At 42.6% G+C, this 21730-nt stretch overlaps 1 protein-coding gene across 2 annotated transcripts; it reads right to left on the reverse strand.

The window, feature by feature from the left end:
- Positions 1-19054: 19054 nt before the first annotated feature.
- LOC135483367 (uncharacterized) lies at positions 19055-21730 on the reverse strand. 2 transcript variants are annotated; one of them, XR_010446311.1, is made up of 3 exons: positions 21647-21730; positions 19523-21419; positions 19055-19485 (listed from the first exon to the last, which is right to left on the reverse strand). XR_010446311.1 is itself a non-coding variant. In XM_064764211.1 (2 exons), exons 1-2 carry the CDS (start codon positions 21659-21661, stop codon positions 20208-20210), a joined length of 1227 nt encoding a protein of 408 aa, XP_064620281.1. In that variant the 5' UTR covers positions 21662-21730; the 3' UTR covers positions 19055-20207. The 2 variants fall into 2 exon arrangements, 1 of the variants encoding a protein (XP_064620281.1); XM_064764211.1 differs by having other exon boundaries at positions 19055-21419.

Raw genomic sequence — 21730 nt, forward strand, 5'->3', positions numbered from 1 at the left:
AGTCGGAGTCCTGGACTGCAATTTCCCAGATACTTGAAAAAGCTAAGATGCTCCACTGGTGACTCTGAAATTCAATTATAACATGATAAGACTGGTGATTCGATTATCATACTACTGCTGATGACAGATATAAACCTAGCTACCCTTTACTGCAAGTATACCAAGGCGGACGGACATTTTTTGATATTCAAAACAACTTCACACTGTGGGAGCATTTAAAACCAATCATGTGTATTTAGCAGCTTGTAACATTGAATATGTGTGTGTAACACGGGGAAGTCACGAACTATGAAGAGGTTTTCAGATAGCATTCATCGACGCCGCCCTTTGCTTGTTTCCACAACAGTTGTTCCAGTAGATGTGTGTGTAACACGGGGAAGTCTTGAACTATGAAGAGGTTTTCAGATAGCATTCATCGACGCCGCCCTTTGCTTGTTTCCACAACAGTTGTTCCAGTAGATGTGTGTGTAACACGGGGAAGTCTTGAACTATGAAGAGGTTTTCAGATAGCATTCATCGACGCCGCCCTTTGCTTGTTTCCACAACAGTTGTTCCAGTAGATGTGTGTGTAACACGGGGAAGTCTTGAACTATGAAGAGGTTTTCAGATAGCATTCATCGACGCCGCCCTTTGCTTGTTTCCACAACAGTTGTTCCAGTAGATGTGTGTGTAACACGGGGAAGTCTTGAACTATGAAGAGGTTTTCAGATAGCATTCATCGACGCCGCCCTTTGCTTGTTTCCACAACAGTTGTTCCAGTAGATGTGTGTGTAACACGGGGAAGTCTTGAACTATGAAGAGGTTTTCAGATAGCATTCATCGACGCCGCCCTTTGCTGGTTTCCACAACAGTTGTTCCAGTAGATGTGTGTGTAACACGGAGAAGTCTTGAACTATGAAGAGGTTTTCAGATAGCATTCATCGACGCCGCCCTTTGCTTGTTTCCACAACAGTTGTTCCAGTAGATGACAAGACCAAAATCGATGGAAAATAACATTTACCCGCAGCTTATGTTGCAGATATTAGAGTTCTTGTGATTAGGAGAGTTTAAACAGAGTAAGTTGAACCATAACGTTTTTGTCATTTGAAACCAACAGCTTTCCTTCTCGCACCAGTGTCAACAGGTGTCATGTTTATATCCCCAAGTAATGCGAAGAAGCTAGTGTCAATATGATGTTGTAGTTTGGAAGCAAGGGTATAGCCATGATAGCTCGTCTTATAAATTTTTGATGATAGGGATATGCGAACACCCACTCCAAGGATTCTGCCAGGTACACCTTCCCAGTCCTATACATATACAGAGAAAAAGGAGATATACTAGTAATATTCCAACAACTTGAAGACTTGAATTTATTCACCCGACATAAGTGTCCTTAAAATCTTTCCCCAAATTAATAAGCTTCTGTGAACATTGGGGAAGCTGTGTTATCATTGCACGACCAAGCACGGAAGTTCTCTAATGGTCCAGAGGCTTGGTATCAGTTTACAGCCAACCTAGGCGTCGAGAGCGATGGGACCCAACCAATGGGGGAAACAAGTGATGTCGATGTTAGAACAGGTATCCAGGAATGGTTGGGTATAGGCTGTAAATCTATCGGCAGGTGCGTCTGCATCCCTCCTTTCCTAATAAAGGCGGAGACTTTAAGATGGACGCTCACCTACGCCTTCCGAACGTGACAACGTATTCCTCTGTAACAAAATCAAAATGAGCGAATTGTGTATTAGAAGTTGTATGAAAATGTTGAAGTGTCGGCCTCGCCCTCAGCAGTCTCTCCCTAACATGCGTGCAATACTTCAGGTTACTGCCTCTGTTTAGCCAACTATAAAGCCTCTTCCAAACATGGCTTCCGTTGCCAACAAACCTTATGTATTTTTATACACTTCATATGATACAAGTGATGGTAAACAAACAACATCAAATTGGAAAAAGTGGGCAACAATAGTAGCACTAGGCAACGCAATTTATTTCCTACTTATATCAAGGTTGAAGTGTTTGATGCGAGCTGCATATTGCTAAATGTTGCGTCTCATATTTTGCTAGTTAAGGGCATTGTCAACATCCTCATGCGCCTCACGTTTTTAATTTTCTGTTATTTATTCAACCATGCATGAAAAGTGCAGTTCCCGCTGCAGTATGCAGTTCTTTCATATGATACTTGATTCTATCAGAACTCCAACCTCAGCGAAATTCTTATGCGCGATGCTTTAGAAGAGATACATGTACGTGTATTACACTTTGATAACTTAATTTCGGAAAACATGAAACTTTATCTTAACATCTTGTCAATCGTCGCAGACCTTTTTTTAATCTTGATGTCTTGATGAGAAGATTCTCACATAGTTGTTAGTGTAGTTTCCTCAAAGACTTTAGGGTAGTTCAAACTGCCCGTTGTCTACCATTACTCACCAGTGCCTCACCATACGCCACTGAGTATCACCAGTGAAGTCCCAATAACCGATAACTGGTTGATCTCAAAGTTGATCCACCGGGGCAAATCCCGACCAGACCAATCCCGCATGAGATAAGCAGGAAATTGTAATGTGGAGCTGCAAACCTGTGGTAACAGAGGAGCCATTCCACCTGATATATTGCCAAACCAATGGCTACTGTAATGGACAATTTACCTTGCCTTGCCGATTCTTTGGAAGGAGGAATGGTAAACCCTTATGTTATTAGTTTACCCGAATGGCCTATTCACACGGGTAACGGGTACCTTCATACCTCCACTGTCACAATCAGCATTTCAGTGATTCTTTTCAATCTATTGCCAGCAAAAAAGAATGACCATCTCGACAAGTGGAGCTTAGCAAACGTAAGACTGGTAGCTCCTTGATTCCCTGCAGATGAGATAGCGACAAATCACTCTCAGCAGCTTATTTACTCTCTGTAATGACATGGTATTGTTGGGTGATATGAAGAGTGATTACATTTCAAACTAGCTCGTGGCTAGCTTGTGTACTGTGCCCTGGAGGGGCATGACCTGTCATCAGATGAGGACCCTGAGGACATGCACAGCAAATCTAACAGGCAAATCACCAATTCCCATCTCTGAAGGAAGGATCATGGTCAGTTTGTACCAAGTAGATGTTGACAACCTACCACCAATGGGCGCAGCAACCGCCAATGTCGCGGATTTGGATGCATCAATTAAAATCAAGCAATGTCATCCTGCAGCTAAATGATTCCAAACACGAACAATGCTTGCTGATATCCATACTGGCGCCGGAACCTCCTTGAGCAAGGAATAGAACCAATAGTTAAAACAATAGACAATTGATTTCAATCATGGTTTAATGGATGCAGAGATTAACAATGTTAGATATGTACACTTGGAAATACATAACCAGAATCAGTTTTGCGTTGAATTCAGTACTGGTTGTGACACAGAAAACGCACAGGAACTTGAGAATTCACATAGAGGCGGCTGTTCTTTATCATATTTATTTCTGATCAATCCGTGATAGGTATACCAGCAGCAATAGGTGTGCCATGCTGACTCGGTGTCGCATCGTCTTGTTTGCAGATGCTCGCTAGACACCATGGCGCCCGCAAGTGGTTTCTTTGGACAATCCCTAATGGAAAAGTGGCCATTCATTGTTAAACTCAAAGGAATGTTCTCCTTGATGGCAATCCTGATTCTATTCCCGCAGAAGATGAGACATTTCTGAGATGGAATAAATACTTGTGTCGCCGACCTTGTTTGTCAATTACTCGCCCATGCACTTTGCCCGGACCGAGGAGTTTGCATAATCTGCTCGTCGCTCTCAGAAATGTGCACATTTCATGATTGGTGAATTGCTCGAAATGTCGGACATGTATCCATCTATATAAAGGCATCAAAAGTACACTCTGTTGTTGCATAGTTCTTGGCTTCCAAGATGATGAGGAGGTGACATTGGCAGTTGCTTGCTGCGAGCGATAGAAAACAGATGGCCAAGGTCACTCTGTCATCGCTTCACGCAATGATGTCATCGGTTCCTGTGATTAATCAAACAATGCTTCCACTTGGTAAGGATTCTGACACAACATTTGATGTGCGTGTACGGAACTATGACATCGTATTAAATTCTCAATAACCGGTTGTATAGACAAACAAGAGTATAAAATACATACTACGTGTAGCACTTTTGTCCCTGAACAGTGACATCAACAATGCATTATGATACCTGGTTACTCAATCTACCGGTGCATTTCTTTATATTGCCGGTTTCTTGGTTGATTATGAAGAAAGGATCCCTAATTGTCCATTGCACTCGGCTTTGACCCCTATCATGGGACCTAGGCAAGAATAGAATCAATTATTTAGCAAGCAATCAGACGATCTATTGTCCATTTAATGCCAATCTGGCCAGGGTATTATTTAACGCAACCGCCGTTACTCCTGGTTGCTTCTTGGTAGTTTCACGGCTGTGGTTGCCATCTGATCCATGCCAATACCAGGATCAATAGGTGCCGTGTCAAGTCCAGATGTAAGGTATCGGCGACGCAAGGAATCTTTTATACCTAAAGGTCTTACTCATACCAACAGCTCTTGCAAATCTTTTTCGCAGACAATGCTACCGGTAGACTTCTGACCATTGCCTTGATAGCATGGTGGTAGTTCGAATGCAGTCAAAAAAGTGAATGCAATTCAAACGCTGCACTTGATATAACCGGCAAATCACAAATGCATAATGCAGATTGAACGTATTATTAACTGCAACCAGAATGACGCATTCCTGTTTATTGAATGCAGAACAATAAGTTGAAATCAAACAAAGAGAAACACAATCAACTATTGGGCACGCGATTTGAATAATCATTGTTTTATTATGGTGTTCATTGCAGCGGATCCCCTGCCGTCTGCGTTTACTCAAAGTTTGTTTAATGAAGAGCGTGCCATCCCGTTGTTAATAGCTATAAGTCGCCCCGGCTAAGGAGGGGCTTGAGTGGCCAGAAGAACTGGATGAGGGACCAGGAGTGCCTCGTCCTGATTCACACTGATTCACACTGACTCACACCACTTCAACCTTCCACTAAAAATGTTATACAATCAAGTTATCAAATCTCTCGATTAGAGTTTCGTATGAAATTCCATTTTTGAGTGCCTTTTTGTCGTGTTTGTTTGTTATCTGGTTCATACACCATGCGTCAGTATGCTGCGTCCAAACGCACGACTGGAGGGGCCAACATTGTCAATGTGGGAATAGCAGCTCCGTACTCATGCCAGAAGCAAAACTGCCAATAGTTATTTCCCAAATATTTTGGTTAAACTACAGTTTACGTAACTGAATCACCACTGAAATCAAATCCCTTTCCTGCCTCCCAATACAACCGATGGTAAAAACATGTAAGCTTGCCTCTCACCAATCACCCAACGTGTCAACAACCACATTCACGAGGGATTTCGCATCAAGGAAGTGAATGGTTGTGACATATTTAACAAAGGCCGTTTTCCAATTATTCGCTATTTGCATCCGTGAGATTACATGTATTGTTCAGAGGTGACATGATCAGATTTCAAAGACAGAATAGGAAAAATCTTTGTCACACCTGAACTAGTGTAATCAGCAGCTTGAAAAAGAGGAGCCAGTGTTATAGAAATAACAGTTTAGAAATGTCAACATACAATATCTATAATCTGATGAGTGTTACTTAATTGTGTGTTGGGTTGACATTTACAGTCATGACAGTACATCACCACTGTATGGCATGCATTGGCGTGATGCCGTTTGTAACTGCATGTCTGCAGTGAGACATGTCCTGGTGTTGGTGCCGCTGTGATCTCTGATCTGGTGATAGCTTCTCTCTTGATGTTGTTGTTGCTATGAATATGTGCCGATCAGGTAATAGCTGTTGCTGCTATGTATCTGTGATCAGGTGATTGCTTCTTTCCGCAAAAGTGTTGGTGTATTTTGTGTAAAAGATTTGTACGGGCGGCCTTTTTAATTTGAATAAAAAAATTAAACCGAACTGTAAGCTGTTTCTTCCCGTTCTTGATAAGGAGGTTCAGATGCATGAGTTGCACTTGTCACAAATGCCTCAAGATATGCTGTAAGTCATTCACTCCGAGTCATTCTCTCGAGTCTAACCAAACCCATCGTCATCACAGATATCAACTCCAATAATGAACAGCTGATTGGCAGAAAATGACTGCATTATCTTCGCCTACCTGTGATGACTCTATTATCTGGTTGATGAAAAGGATAATATTTCGATAATGCTGAAATTGGTATTAACGAGACAGTTCTGGTACCTTCGAATACGTGTTTCTTGTTGCCAGTTCGATTCCTTGATACAAAACCGTTTTATGACATTGGCTGTTTGCAGCATTCTTTACCTATTGAGCTACAGAACCAAATTGGCCAAGTATACATTTGTTGCCATCTCTCGATTTCTCATTATAGTTCCTGCAACCTTCCCTCTTCAACTGCAGTATATCTCCTACATTATTCATTATTCATTATCCAATGATGAAACACCACTCTTCTCCAATGAAGGGTGTTTCCAATAATGACATCTGATACCGCATAAACCCACACCCAATTGATTTGTATTTACAAGTTGAGCCGATTCCGTCAGAAAGAAAGCCTGCTGACAAGGTATTCGACGCTGTTTAGTTACAGCGAGCCGTCGAACAACAAATTAACATTACACCATCTCTCTCTCTTTATTTCGAGCTCAGACATGACAAAACCAATGGTATCAGCCTGACACTAACTGCTTTAGTTCGTGGACAAACCATCTCCTGTCTAACTTACCACAACGACCGATTGATCCTGCGGTCACGCCAGAACAAATCTAACCATTCATTCACATCATGCACCGACAGGTTCTCCAACAAAGACTGCAGTTATCTCTTAATGCCACATTAATTATCATGAAAGATTTAAATGTAAATTGTTTTAATTTGCAATGAGGCGCCGATACCATGATTGATAGCGGCGAATATTGATTGGAGATCATCCCAACTTTCAGTTGGTAGGGCTGGAGGAGCAATGAAGAAATACTACATGTATTTTGTTGGAATCACTCTTCCGTCTCCAGTCAACTTCCATAGTATATTCTACATTGACTGCTGTTCTAACCGAAGTCACGACAGAGACAACAACATAGACCTTATTACACCCATAACAAATTTAGCCAACTCATGGCCATCCGAGGACCATCTTTGATTGATGATCCAGTCCACCAATATGATACTTTGATCCTTCACTGATCTACATAGTCATCTCCTGACCATGAAGCGTGTCAATGAAAGACATGTCTTACACGAGTGTTGAGCATGTCACCACGTGTTTAATATGCTGGGGTCGGTGGCTTAGCTTATGGATGAGCTTCCATGACCTTTGTATTTCGTCAAGGACATCTAACAGAATAGAGAAGGGCTCATTCCCGAACAGCTCCTACCAACGGTTCAAGTGCTGGACCGTTGATGCTTCGTATCGCTTTGCCTGTCAAAGTAGATTTCTCTCTTGGAATTCCAACGTTCATCCAGTCTGTACACTTATGCAGAAGTGGACATTAACACCATTCCCTGGCCCAGTTCATCTTAGAAACCCCGAGTAGCTCCCATTAGATACTGGCCAGACTGAGGAGATGTATAAATGTGTCCCCTCTTTGCCACTGCATGGGATTACTGGTTACCAACCCATTTCGGTTTCTCCGTACTACAGCCTCTCAGCCGTTTCCACCAAGCACGTAGTCATATTTGAGACAGCAATGGGACCCAGCTAAGACCACGTCCAAGTCCATCAAGATCATTTGTTCTTAATTGCCGTGAAGTAGGCTACAAATCAACTTACTGTAATATATGACAGTCGTTACCAACCAATACTGCATACTAACAATACTGATATGAATTGAATAAGGGCCGATGACAGGAGGCTGAGATCATGGAGATTTGTACGAAGGTGGTCTGTCATCTCGGTAATTGGAAATATGTCAGTCTGTCAATGTTTGCTCTGATAATAAACCAAGCTAGTTGTTTAGTTAATCCCTCAGTCTAGCCTCCTTCGGAACTCTATGGTTATCTTTGGTTACTTCTATCCAGGAAGGCAGTTTGCAGTGTTTCTCTACAACACCAAAACAAAATATTCAAGCGTTTCCGACGTTTACCTAGCTTTGGTTGATTATTCCTGGGCTTTAGAGTTAACTGGGTGATAATTACTTGGATAGTCTTGACAGAATGTGATATATTAATTGACAAATGTGATTACCTATCGTGTGGAGGTTGATATGCACTCAGTAACATGGCCAGCAAGTCTATTGATTGACGGGGACAAACATTGATATCTCTGCCAAGGTTTGACTTATTGCTTAAGTTCAGAAGCCATAAAGCTGTTCTGCTCGACGTCCCATTACAATGTAACCGAAAGGACCATCACTTACATTTTGAATAAAGAAAGTCGGACTCAGATATTAAATGAGTTGAGAGTTGAGTATCTAAGCCATTCTTATCTGCAGTCGATGTTGCAACTTCTTTGTAAAGCAGAGCACGTCGTCCAACATCCATTGACTTTGACTTAACCTGCTCGACCATATCACACAATATCGACACCTCGATTTGTGGTAACGTGTGAAACGGAAATGCCATCTCTCTCATTTAGCATTCAATACCTGTCCGGATCTTGGCTATACATCATGGTCAATATTCGGTCAAGGAGCTGAAAGCCCATGTTGAAGATGCGATCTACGATAGATCGGAGTAATAGCTAGTCGGACCATAAGATTAGCAGGGTTGACGCTGGTGCCAAGTTGGTAAAGACTGAGCATGCTTTTGCTCCTCATCGGCAACGTTCGTTTCATGATGACCATGCTGGCTGGTCTACGACAAACCAGTGGTGATCTCCTTTCCTCTCGCCTTGTTAGAATCAGTTTTACCTCTGTTATAGACTTGACGACGTTGGAGGTGGAATTCCATAGGCGATTCTGTTCACCAGAGACGATGTTGCATTTGGCGATGATCCTACTACTGCTATAACTATTCTTTTCCATTCTCTGCATTCATTTCACCTCTTCCGATATGGCAATCACGCTTCTGCCACGTCACCGTACGTGTACCATAAACACGTATTGTACCATACTGCTCGGTATGTTCAGGTTTTGGTGACCGGTGATGAGCTCTTGCCAATGATAGTTGAAGATCCTCATCAACCAGCTTGTAAACATTGGTTTAACCACTTAATAACATCCCACCACAAAGTCAATATTAGTTCACAGGTATCATACAGATAGCTTGGAGCAATGAGAGCTTTTGATGTCAATGTCAGAACATGAGGAAATGTATAGGGTGGCAAAATCAACACATACGCTGTTTATTAACCGCAGGTAGTGGTACAAGCTATGTGATTTCAGACAAGAAACCACTTGTTACACTTTTGATACAAATACAGGTGGAATACAAATGCAATGGCGCTGAATAGTTGATGATAGGGGCACTTCCTTCTAGAGCAAAATATAAACTGACGAAGTAAGCTTAGTCGTCCACGATTTAGGGTCTTGATCGGATGAACCATTCGTTTGATAGAAGATACGCCGTGAAGAATTGGCAAGCAAAATTCCTCATCGTTTAACTCTACCATCGCTATTTTGAGTACATGTCCTCATGATCAGGTATGCTGCCTGGCAATCTACCGTCTAAGCATTTTTGTTACCGCTGTATGAGACTGCGTTAATTGGAGCTTGGAGCAAAGTCTAAGATTGGGGTGGCAGGCGATCACCAGTGATAATATAAAGGTGTGGCAATTAGCAGACATCTCAGGGGACCACTGGGAAGAATCAAATCGGAGATTCGCTCAGCAAATTGCTGCTGTGGCTGCGGACCATTATGCGTAGCAAAGGTTCAGAATCTCATTATCAGTCTTTCCCAGTAAATCTGGTTGCTACACCCAACCAGTACATACCAGGCTTGCATTCTCATCAGTTATTCCAAGTTCGTTGAGTGCATTAACCTGATAACCTTTCTCTTCTCTTCTCTTTCTGTTATTTTGTGGGATCCATCACGCAATTCTAATATTCTCTCGTTCGGCGCAATATAACGACATCGGCATTATTCAAACAAGTCTTGTCACCAGCTCTGGTGTCAGGTCTGAGGGCTTAACAGAAGGAGATAACGCCAAGTTACGTGAACGCCAGCGTTAGTGACAAATTTGTTTTGAATGAGGTTCATTCAGGCGCTGTTCAGAAACACTTACCGCAAGTTGCATTTTGAATATATCATCTTCGGCAAAAAGGGGATCGTTTCTGGCAGAACCGGGGTACCTCATGGCTGGGATCAATAGACGTTTCCGTTCAGTAGGTCGAGAGTTAGGCCACAGGAATGTTTTGATAGTAAGAAATCGCTGAGATCGAAAACAGTTTATCGGAATAGACTAACAGCAGGCAGCTCGTGTTCGAGGAAAGATTGACCGCAGACGATAGTGCCGAGGAGATGTCAGACGATTGAGTGACAGAGGACTTCACAGAGGTTGAGATTGGGCAGGAGAGGAAGACTGAAGCAGGAGCCTGAGTTATACTTCTCTACTGGCAAAGGGAAATCGTGGTGAATCTCAGCGGACACTGGCTTCACGCAAGATTTCTCATTAAAACCACGGATGTATACACATCTGTGTTAAAACAAAGCTCAGGCATTACGCCAGCATTGCTGAAGGCGACGTTCGGATATATATATATTACCAGTATATACATATATATATATAGCGCGATACCAATATACTTGCATCACAAACATAATATCCGTCTAAAGTGTTTTCCCCTCGAGGTCTTCCGAGTTCATGGACTGCTCTATGTATTGCTATAAAACCGCTTGATAAACCTTTCGCCATATTCCCTTTATGATATGTTAAATGCCACATGTACAACCTATGGTCATCCTCTTGGTACCGTAACCTTCTTTTAAGTCAGTATGGTATCAATGCCGAATGTAATAAGAAGAGTGGATGAGCTCTCTCCTTGAGTATCCCACCGACTACTTAATATATTCTTCGCTGAGGTTTGCAGGGGTTATTCCACATCGACGTGGTTGGAAGCAATCATGTTCAGTTATTCTATCTCTAGATAAAAAGGATGCAATGAATGGACATCAAACAAATGGCAGCCAGTAACCCAAGAAACCTTACCACTTCTGTGATAACTACTTCTTTATTGCACTTTCCTCCCCACAGCGCAGTTCAATAACCTTTTATTCCCAGGTGCTTCATACCTAACTTTACAACTCTTGCTTGCCTTAATGTCCTCATCTTACATTGGAGCATAAAGTGTTACTTCTTCTAGAATTTCAGATAGTTTCCTACTTATCTGCACTCGCCCGCAACATCACATCTTCCTTAGTTCTCGCAAACAGAGCGTAATCCTATTCCTCGAGCACTTTAAAGCTGCTAATAATTCTATTTCGTACGCTTCTACAAAATGTCGAGCCCAGCATTAGGAGTAGACACACTTGAAGTTGAATACCGGTAGAAACCGTCTGATAAATAGAGCGTCCACCCTAGACATAGCTTATTGTAGGTATCTAGTTTCTGGAAGCAAAGCTTATTTCCAAGGCACGCATGCTTTTTCAGCAAATAATACAAGACCACTTTACTCTGCCAATGAAAAGGGCAACTTTTGATAACATCTATGATCATTTTTGTGCACTTATAGCGGAATCTATAATACAATAACGGCGTGTATGATTTCGTTCAGTGACTTGTTAAGAGTAGGATGTGAGTAGGCCGTGCCTAGATGCAGGATTTTGCAATCACTCTACTCAAGTTGCAAAGTATTCGAGCATCAGGCGACTTTGTCTTCTAATCTCCTTTTTATTCTTGCTTAACGAACATTGCCTCTCAGAAAAAGGCTGCTAATATTAAATCGTTGTGGGTTGAGCAGAAAATAACAACGTACTTCAAAAAGGACATGCGATACGGTTTATAATGACATTTACCACTCAAATTGCTATATCAATACCATCAGCAGTGTATGCCACACCATCACCAACACTAACGACAATGGCCAAGACCATTCGCGAGATAATTATCTGATTGAACGAAGCAAATAAACCAAAACGAATAATTATCTCAGCTTCATTTATAGAAATAATAGTTGTAGTTATAGATATATCATTGCCATTAAATATATTAATCTGAGGGACATTACTGGTGCTGATACATGTACGTGTTGATATTTGCACCACAGAGTTAGAACTGACCCGGGGCTATACTTCGCAGTAAGTGGGTTGGATGCCTATGCTTGTTAGAGCATTGTCAAAACTCGCCTGTAATCACCGCGAACTGCTCGATAAGCAGAGCTGAGGAGGAATTATACAATCATTTGATTGTCCTCAATAGTACCACAATTTTACAATATGTTCACGAAGAGGCAGAGGCCGGGCCATCGAACGACCGCTTGCTGAAAGCGAGAGGCGTGATCGAAATAATAAGTCTGGCTATTTCCCCTGTGGACACCAATAACTAACGACCATGCAGTGAACGATCAGGGCCAAGATTGTAGATACCAGTATCTGAAGCAGACTGAGGTTTTAACTGGATCAAGCAACAACATGAGAAGTATAGTCACCTTTCGAATGTTAAGATACCTCGGGTTCGAACCGTATCAATGCCACGAGCTCACAATGAAAAACCAGCTAGATCCACTTTTACAGGTCCTCAAAAGTAGCATTCTCTAATTTCTATACATTCTAGTCAAGACAGTTACCATGGTTTCACGGCGTTTGCCCACTCTTGATATGCCTGACGACTTTCGTATTAACAATTTAGTAACTTGCCAGTTTTCGATTCGGGTTTCCACTTTTGTCACAGAAACCAGTGAAAAGTCATTAAAAATGAAAACGTACATTGATTGGCAATCAACACCTCGGCATGACTTTTCTTTATTACACAAAATAACAACGTTGGCGTGATGTTTCATTGGGCAAATAGATATTTATCGATAGATAGTAAAAACCGATGTTCTGATGCAATGAACTCCTGGCGGATGGTAGCAGTGCGTACACCGGGGCCACTGCGCGTACGTCAACAAACCGATGCGCAGAATCCACCTTCAACTGTCGATATCTGTTCAATGAGAGTGTCAAGTTCAAGTAGATTGCTAGTCGGATTTCAAACAACGCCATCAACTGGAATGAAAATATTTATTCACCTTTAGCCACCTTGCTTCCTATTACCGGAGTTCAATCGAGATTGCTGACAGCTGTGGACTGAGTGCGGTCCGGTGAGGTGCTAACTTGTTAAAGAACGCGTATAATGATTGATTCATTGATTTTCATCAACTGCTTCGGCCTTGGTCGACAGGGAATCGCGATCTCAAGTTCGGGTTAGACCCAGAAGTAGAGTTCACGTGTACCACAGATGGTGTACATTTTGATGTATACCCGTTGGTTAAACCGGACTGCACACCAAGACGGTATGCCATTTACTGGAAGTAGCTAAAAGAAAGTCGACATCAATTCAGTTGGGTTCCAATCCTTCTATAACGTGTAAATATCTCGAGCAGTATTTCCATGTTAGAAAAACGAAGATGAGGAGGCCAGTCTCAAAACATTTTCAACCTTTAAGCGAGCACTTCTCAGCATCATCTAGCTGATTGAAGACATGGTCACATGAGATACATTTCATTAATGATACTAGAAATAACTTTAATCCACATACAGACGTGACGCGTGATCAGCTCTCTCAAGTAACATTCTCTAGACGACATCGTGTCCGTTGATTTAATATTCCATTTCATTTCATCAGAGAATGAGACTTGTGGATTGGTTTAGGTATATACAGTCGTATTTCATGCTCATTAGCCTCCCTCTTTAATCTTCCTGGCGACATAAACGGGAATCTTATCTTCATTAGGGAAATTTGATCAAAGTCTTAATTTTCAATCTCGACATTACATTTCTCTGATTTTCCAAAGGGCCAGCGTCGCCGATGATCGATCAATCATCGCAATAGTGGCACTCCTACTCCAGCGCCTTCCCAGTATGGGTGTGCAGTTAAAACATTTAACTTTAGGTATTCGGGGCCGAATAGAGTTGCATTGAGATCTCGAGAAAGGTAACACAAACTATATGCACGCATTTGAAAGGAAAATGCCGATGGGAAGGTAACTTCCTCCGATGGTTTTTCATTCAGATTGGCCTCAAATAACATCAAAATGTGTCAAGTTTTCTAGCATGCCTCGGAAAACGTATCACAAGGGCATCGTGCATCACCATCTCGTGCAGAACAGGCATCACGGATAAGCTGGTTCTAACAAAGCCATTGGGACGTACCATGTTCTAAACGCATGTCATGCTCATTGGTCCGCACCTGTAAACGTGTTAACAAGTCGATGGCTGACTGCCATCACGTCAAGGTGAGAGAGATGGAAGGTAAACCTCGACTTCCCTCAGGCAGATGGTAGTGAATGAGTAGCTCGAACGAATGTAAAAAAACTGGCCAACGATTTCAGACACAGAGGCATGTTCTTGTCATCACATCTTACTGTCAGTTTAGTGAATATTTCAGTGAGTCTAAGCAAGGCATTAGGGACGGAGTCATTGCGTTTAGACAAGCAAGTGCTCTCTGCTACAAGTTACGATGAAAAAACGGCAGTAAAGGAAAAGAAAAATTAGATTTTTAAGGAATCATTCTGTCAAATCGATGTTATCTTGAAAACAATTTCCGTTTCAAACCAGAATATTATTTGTTAAAGTGTTGAACTTTCGAAGCCAGGATGACACTTCATTTGCTCAATTGCCTCGATTTTTAATTGCGTTTGATATCTCGTGTCAGTTGTTGTTCGATGTTTATATTGCGGCGCTTCATTTGGAGGTCATTGTTCATTTTTCATTAAGTGTCATCGGCAATCGTTTGAAGTTTTGTGTAGCCAAGATATCACCATGGTAACTGTTCGGATGTTTCACACTTAAAAACAAACTGTCTGAAAATTGATACTTTGATTTGCCATGAAGGAAGCAATTTCCTCAGTCTTTTTAGCGGTTCAAAACGTTATTTCTTAGCAATTTGAGACGAGTCTAAAGCTCGGCGAAATACTTTATGTATTCCAGTAGTTGGAGGATGAACTGAGAGAGAGAGAGAGAGAGGTATTGAGATTTCAAAGCAAACTTAGAAAATATCGTGTTCTCTTACTTGGCTGGCGATCGATGCAGCCTTTAAGACCAGCGCAGCACTCCGGTTTCATATTTTTTGCCCGTCACATCGGCATGTGCCATGTCTCGCTTTTTGGTTTTCCTGTTCTACCTGTGATAGCGGTCATCTGCAGACACATTCTGACGGCAGACAGGCTCCAGAAAGCTTGTTTATGACATGACTGATCGATTTTACACCTTACTTTCGACATGTGGAAATCATAGGATGCTTTGTAAACATAAATTTCGACCGTGTTTTTGCACCTTATGATAATAAATATGAAATCTCGTTGTGGGGACGAAACGACGATTATTGCACTCTATCGGTTGTATACGGTGGCTGGGAAAGGACATCACATGATTCTTTTTTCAATATGAAACTTTTTTTCCCAGGAAATATCTCGATCGATGGACTTATTATCGCGATCGCTCTAGATAAATAACTCGATCACCCGAGATAACATATCGATTGCCCGAGTTATTTTTCTCAAGCGATAGAGATATTATCATCATGCCACGCCTTCAATTCTCAACCCATCGTGAATTTCTGTTTCGGTGCCAAACCCGGGCAATATCCTCCCCTCTATTTGCATAAAGAGCGTCAACGTGAGATGTAGTCCGATTGTCAACATTATGTTATTGGTAGATCGCGTAATTGGTGTTTTGGGTTAATACCATTACGTTGGTCACCATGGTGCTAGACCGACTGCTTGTCTCAAGTAGATCATTAAATAAGTACATTCCATCTCACTGTCTCTACTGACAACACACTTTGCCGAAATGAGTTTTTCATCCAATTTGATCACCAATGACTGTGGTATGGTCTTTGAGAGCAATTGAACACCTCTGTTGTGTCATGTTATTACAATTAGTGTTGTGTTTGGGGTACGAAACCATGATCTTGGAAAGAGTGGCTTCCTAACAACCAGAAGTAGCCAGTGCAGTCAGCAGGAAGTGTTATGTGTCGTTGTCTCAACTATACACATAACAACAGTCAGGTTCATTCTGAATACGTTAATGTTGAAGCGATTACCTGGCCAACCGCAACTTACTGCTATCGAGCCATATAGCAATAGCTTTGAAAGCCACTCGTTCAGAAATTAAAATCATCACATTGTTAAAATATGTCATAATCCGTTTTGGTATTTCAGTTGAGAGTTCTTTGAAGGCTAGTTTGTGCTGCTGCCAGTTGAAGTGTTGCGAGCTTCTCATTAGAGGTGAAATACACATTCAACACGGGAGCGTGAAGGGATTGATCAATAAAAGATAATAGATGAGATGAGAAGAAACCTTGGATTGGCCTCACCCTACAAGCCTAACAAGCCTGCATGCTATATCGTGTCCTTTCACAGTGGTCCTTTGATAGGAGAACGCCAGAGCTCAACATCTCTTGCTTGTTCTTACAACACAAAACAACAGTCCGACAGCTGCCGCACTGTACATATCGAAATAGATGAGCCGCAACAAGGCTAATGAAGTGTACCTTTGATGTTGTGCTAAGAATAAAGCTTGTTGACCTTCGGAAAAGTGGCCAAACAATAGCAGGTCATGCTGGAGAGTGTAACAAGCTTTGAGCAAGAATCTAACCAAAGAACAACTGCATTGTACCAGTGGAGTTTGCTAAAGACCAGAAAGGAACAGCATCATGTAATAACAAGCATGATAAAGGCAGTAGCGAATAGCTTACGTATATCGTCTAAACAGTGTCTTTCGAAAGACTCTGGTCTTAAGTAGCATGAGGAACTTCCCAAAGGTATCACTTCGTAATACTCACTGACAAGTTGGCCAAGACGAATTCAACCTGGTCGCCTCTCCCCAATTTTTACAGAGAAAAGTAATTCTTTGAGCTACTAAGCTATGTCCCTTGGGAAACATTGGCTCAAGAGTAAGGCTTCTTCGTCTTGTTGCTAGGAAAAAGTATATTTCTTAGAGGCACTGAGCTATCGGTTACACAGATTGTGTCAAAAGATTGCAACTGTTCACCAGAGTCTCTCCCATTTCTCTGTGCGCGGACGAAGAATGAGCTCTGTTCTGTTTTGCCTCCTGGCCAGGATTTGAGGTCAGGTGAGGATCTTTAACCATAGTTTGTTCCTGGCAAAACTAACACTGCCTCAACCTGGCGTGTGACAATTCAAGATGGAAATCGAAGCAAAAGTTTAAAAAGCATAGTAGACGGTAGCGACCTCAATACTCCACGCACACCAAGTCACCAGGCCCAACGGGAACAGTAATAGACCTCACCAGATACGGACCCACTTGGAAGATGACATTTGAATTCCCGATCGTCTGATTCGCATGTTCAATGAGTGGTCTCGTGGATTACGATGTCCCCAGTCTGTCTGTGGCTATGAACGATCTAAATAGAATGAGACACCGATAATCATACGAGACATGTTGAGACTGACTGAGGGGGACAGGTCTTGCATACTAAAGAGAATGCTGTCCAGTCCAGTTTCCATGCATTGGTAAATTCTCTAATCGACTACTGTTTTGCTGCAGTATTTTATTTCTTCACTTGGACACTTGGCACGACTAACTCCTGAAAAACACCAGGACCATATCCAGGATTCTAGTCATGGGGCAGAACACCACTTTTTCACAATCTTGCAACCTGAATCTGCATGAAAAAAACCGTTTTCCGGTGAGGAATATAGGGTAACACAAAAGTCTAGATAACGTGACGGCTCTACCCTCATCATACGACGTACATGAACAGTACCTACACATGGACGTTTATGTTTTTGGGTCAGATACTTAAACTGACCTGACGAGGCCAGGTTCCTTATTTCTGAGCAGAATGAGGGCAAGTTCAATTTTGAAAACATTGACTTGTCAAAATGAATAAAAGGCAATATGTGATTTAATGACATGATGCGAGTTGCTGTGTCATTCACATTGAAGAATAAGAGTGATGCCCCGTCCCCTTATTGAGTCTATCACGACTCCATTGACCAAGGGTAATGTGGTGTATCGGAGAGTGATCGTGCTGTCTGGTCGATCTGGGTCGGAGCTGCCAGATCGCTGCAAGATGATTTTCTGTTCTGTTAGTATCTTCCTCAATCTCTATGGAAGGAAGTAAAGATGGTTTTTACATCATATAAACCTCTTTCTCAGTGTATATACATGTATGTGACGTTTAGTGGAGCAGTGAGAGCAGTAGTAACTCTACTTCTTTCTATGATACCTTCTTCTCATTGACATATATTCAATCAATATTTGCAAATTAGCAATGGTCTCAACAATATCAAATGAGATATATATATATACATGCACATATCGCAACAGCTGCAGGGAACAACTGCATTGACCTGATTTCACATCATAAGTATGCATGGACAAACAGTTACTGATGAATTGATAGTAATGTATAAAGGCTCTGATTTGTTGTCTTGTGCAAGTTGCATCCGCCCTTTCCATCAACAAGTCAGTGACAATTGGAAAACTACGGTTTATCAAATTATCTCCAAATCTTTCTTCAAACGCTAACTGGTTCTGACAATATTCACTCAGATTCCGTACGTTACGTATGAAAACAACACTTAGATGCTTGTGAAAGTTCTACTTGGACGAAGGGGAAATGTTTCAACGTACCTGCTGATACTTGTATATATCCTGTCCATACGGCGAGTCTTTTATCACATGGTTTGGGTGCACAAAGTGTCAACAGGGCCAACAAGCCCGCAAAACAAAGGAAAGCACATCCTCCCCCGAACAGAATACAAGCTGCTTTCCAGGCCGAAGATGGCAAGTGAGCAAAGTCAAAGTATCCACCGAATATTCCACAGACTAGCGGGCTACTTTGTGAGTATCTTCCTGATTTCAAACAATAACTATACATTCCGAGGCAGTTCCGCGAGTCCGGGTTGATGAACCAGTAGGGCTGCATGAAGGCAAAGCTGCACGTCCCTGCCACCATGACGGAGAGCAGACTCCACAGGATGCCTATGGGAGTCGTCATCTTTCTCTAGCAAGATAAAACGACAAGTTTCTTTTCACAGGAAAGCAACCGCCTGTATTTACAGCCAAGTTACAGTAGCTGGGGTCAAGGTATCAAGTTATTAATCAAATGAAATCTGGCATTGACCAATAGTCGGAGGCGTAAAAGCTAAGCATCGTCATCTTGATCACGACAGCGAGAAACCGTCACGAAACCTATGAAGAACAATGAGAAACTCCAACCCTGATAATCTATAGTGTTTACATTTTGCAACAACAGTATGCAGACAAATAATCACCGAAACGGAGAATAGCATGAATAACCACGAGATCTCGGAGAAAAACCTCGATTGTGACCGTGTTTTCGCGTTTCGGTCACCTTTATCAAAATGTGGTGTTGCTTTTTTCATCAAAGTACGAGAGTAGAACACTCACGAAAGTAAAAGCGCCTACCGCCTTGCCGTGATTGTCAGTCAGTAAAAGCGCCTACCGCCTTGCCGTGATTGTCAGAGTCAGCACAAGAACACCGAGTTTTTGATAGATCCACCAGAATCATAAACTTGACGAGCTGATCATTTCTCTCGTCTGCTCACATAGCTAGAGACACGTGCTCGTGTTTGTGGTTGATCGATCGACCGGGCGCTCGATTGTGAGCCAGGCGGAATCCTGGTGCTAGAGTGAGGAACTGGATGGTTTCAACTGATGGTTTTTTGGACAGATGGGGTCAACTACGACTAATTCAAACATTTAACCATTCCCTCAGCACTGCGATCAAAGGCATATTTAAAATCATAATTCAATATTCGAACTTCCATCTCGTACATTTGCTTATGGAGGTTAGAAGTTTTCTTCCTCGCACATGACATGACTCACACATTATTCTGATATTGAAGTCGGGGTATGTGGGACCGACTCGAGAAACCCGACGCGGACCACGTAAACATGAGTGATAGCAAGTGACAAGTTCACATAAAGACCATGAGCTATATGTCATTTTGACGGATACAAATTTATGTTAACTTCGCACGATAATTTCCTAACTGCGTCTATGAAATTGGTACACATTATAAAGCGACAGCCTTCCAAAACCTCGACTGATTATGCAAAAAGCTACTGCCCTACTACAGCTGTAACAATAATATATATACATCCCGCAATCTGTTGCTGCAGGTTATTGCTTGGCCTTCTTTTCCTCCATCATTTTACGTCTCAAGGTTTGAGCCTTGGTCTCCTTGAACTCTTCCTTCGACTTCTTCTCCCAAGTCTTGTTGTAGACCCTGTCCTTCGAGAAGGGGTCCTTGCCCGTGATATATCGCTTGTTGATCTGCAGCTGCCACGCCTTCATTCGTCTACGCTTCCTCCTTTCTTCAGGTGTCTCTCCTTCAATCACATCATCATCGTCGAATTCATCGGAGTCGTACTCAAAGTCCGAGTCGGGCTCCTCATCGCCTGCCATTGTTGGTCTCCTCCTACTTGCCCGCCTGGAGCCTGCCCCGCCGGCTGCCGCTCCCCCAGCAGCTGCCGCGGCCTTCTTCCTCGCTTCCTCTTCCTTCGCCAACCGCTTAGCCTCTTCCTCTTCTGCTTTCTTCCGTTTCTTTGCTTCTTGTTCCTCCCTCTTCTGCCTCTCCTTCTCTTCTTTCTCTCTCTTTTTGCGTTCCTTCTCTTCCTCCTTTCTTCTCTTCTTCTCTGCAGCCGCTTCCTCCTTGGATAGCTTGCCAGACCCTCCATCACAACCCGTGAGAGCCTCACTATCGGGCCCAACCGTATTTATGAAAGGCTTGTCACCTACCACATAAGGCCAAGTCGACATGACAACAAACAGGGTGACGGCGCATCCCCATCCTCCGGTAAACAGGTTGATAATGTGAGCCCCCATACTCAAGGCAGAATCAACCCGCCTGATGAGGGTGTCATCAACGCCGTCCACGTAAAGACCAGCGATTCCTAGGAAAACAAGTCCTATGGACACAATAAAGCCTGCGATGCCAAGCCCCATCGAAATCTGCACGTTGGACTTGAGTTTGTTTGTTGACGCCCTGACTGAGAACAGTCCGGAGGCCAGGAGAATGCCACCGCCCCATAATCCAAGACATATCATCCATCCAAGACTCTGCATCACCAACATGATGATGCCACTCCCGATCGCCATGATGCCCAGGATGATCTGGATCCCGCCGCACACAAACGCCCTGATGTTGGTGTACCGGAAGCATCCACCGCCATCTGTACTGTAGGCTGCTTTATTCTGTAGCGTCATTGCCCCTGACTTGTTACTCTCACCGATGTTTACAGATTGACTGTTTCTTTTTGGCCTTGAAGGTTGGGTCCCAATCACAACACTAGCGTTTCCGTCACCACTCTCTTCGTTGTTCGATCGCTTTGTCTGGAATTATAGAGAATGACTTTAGTCTAATGAAAAACACTACTTTGAAACATGACCCCACAGAAAAACTTCGCCACCCAAGTCGCAAGCAGTGAAAATTCTGGCTCCTCGTTTTTGCTTTTCACCAACTCTACTTCTTACGGTTGAGGCTCAGTCCGCAGTTGGGTTACTTGATATTCGACCCGCACTCCATCCGAATAAAACTTACTAAAGTTTAGCAAACCTACCGTATCTGTGCTCATTCCTTACTGTTTACCCAAAAGTGTACGATACGATCCACACACCTCTGCCATGGTGATTGTCTTACGAAT

Source organism: Lineus longissimus, chromosome 2 (genome assembly GCF_910592395.1).
Source record: "Lineus longissimus chromosome 2, tnLinLong1.2, whole genome shotgun sequence".
NCBI classification, from domain to species: Eukaryota; Metazoa; Nemertea; class Pilidiophora; order Heteronemertea; family Lineidae; genus Lineus; species Lineus longissimus.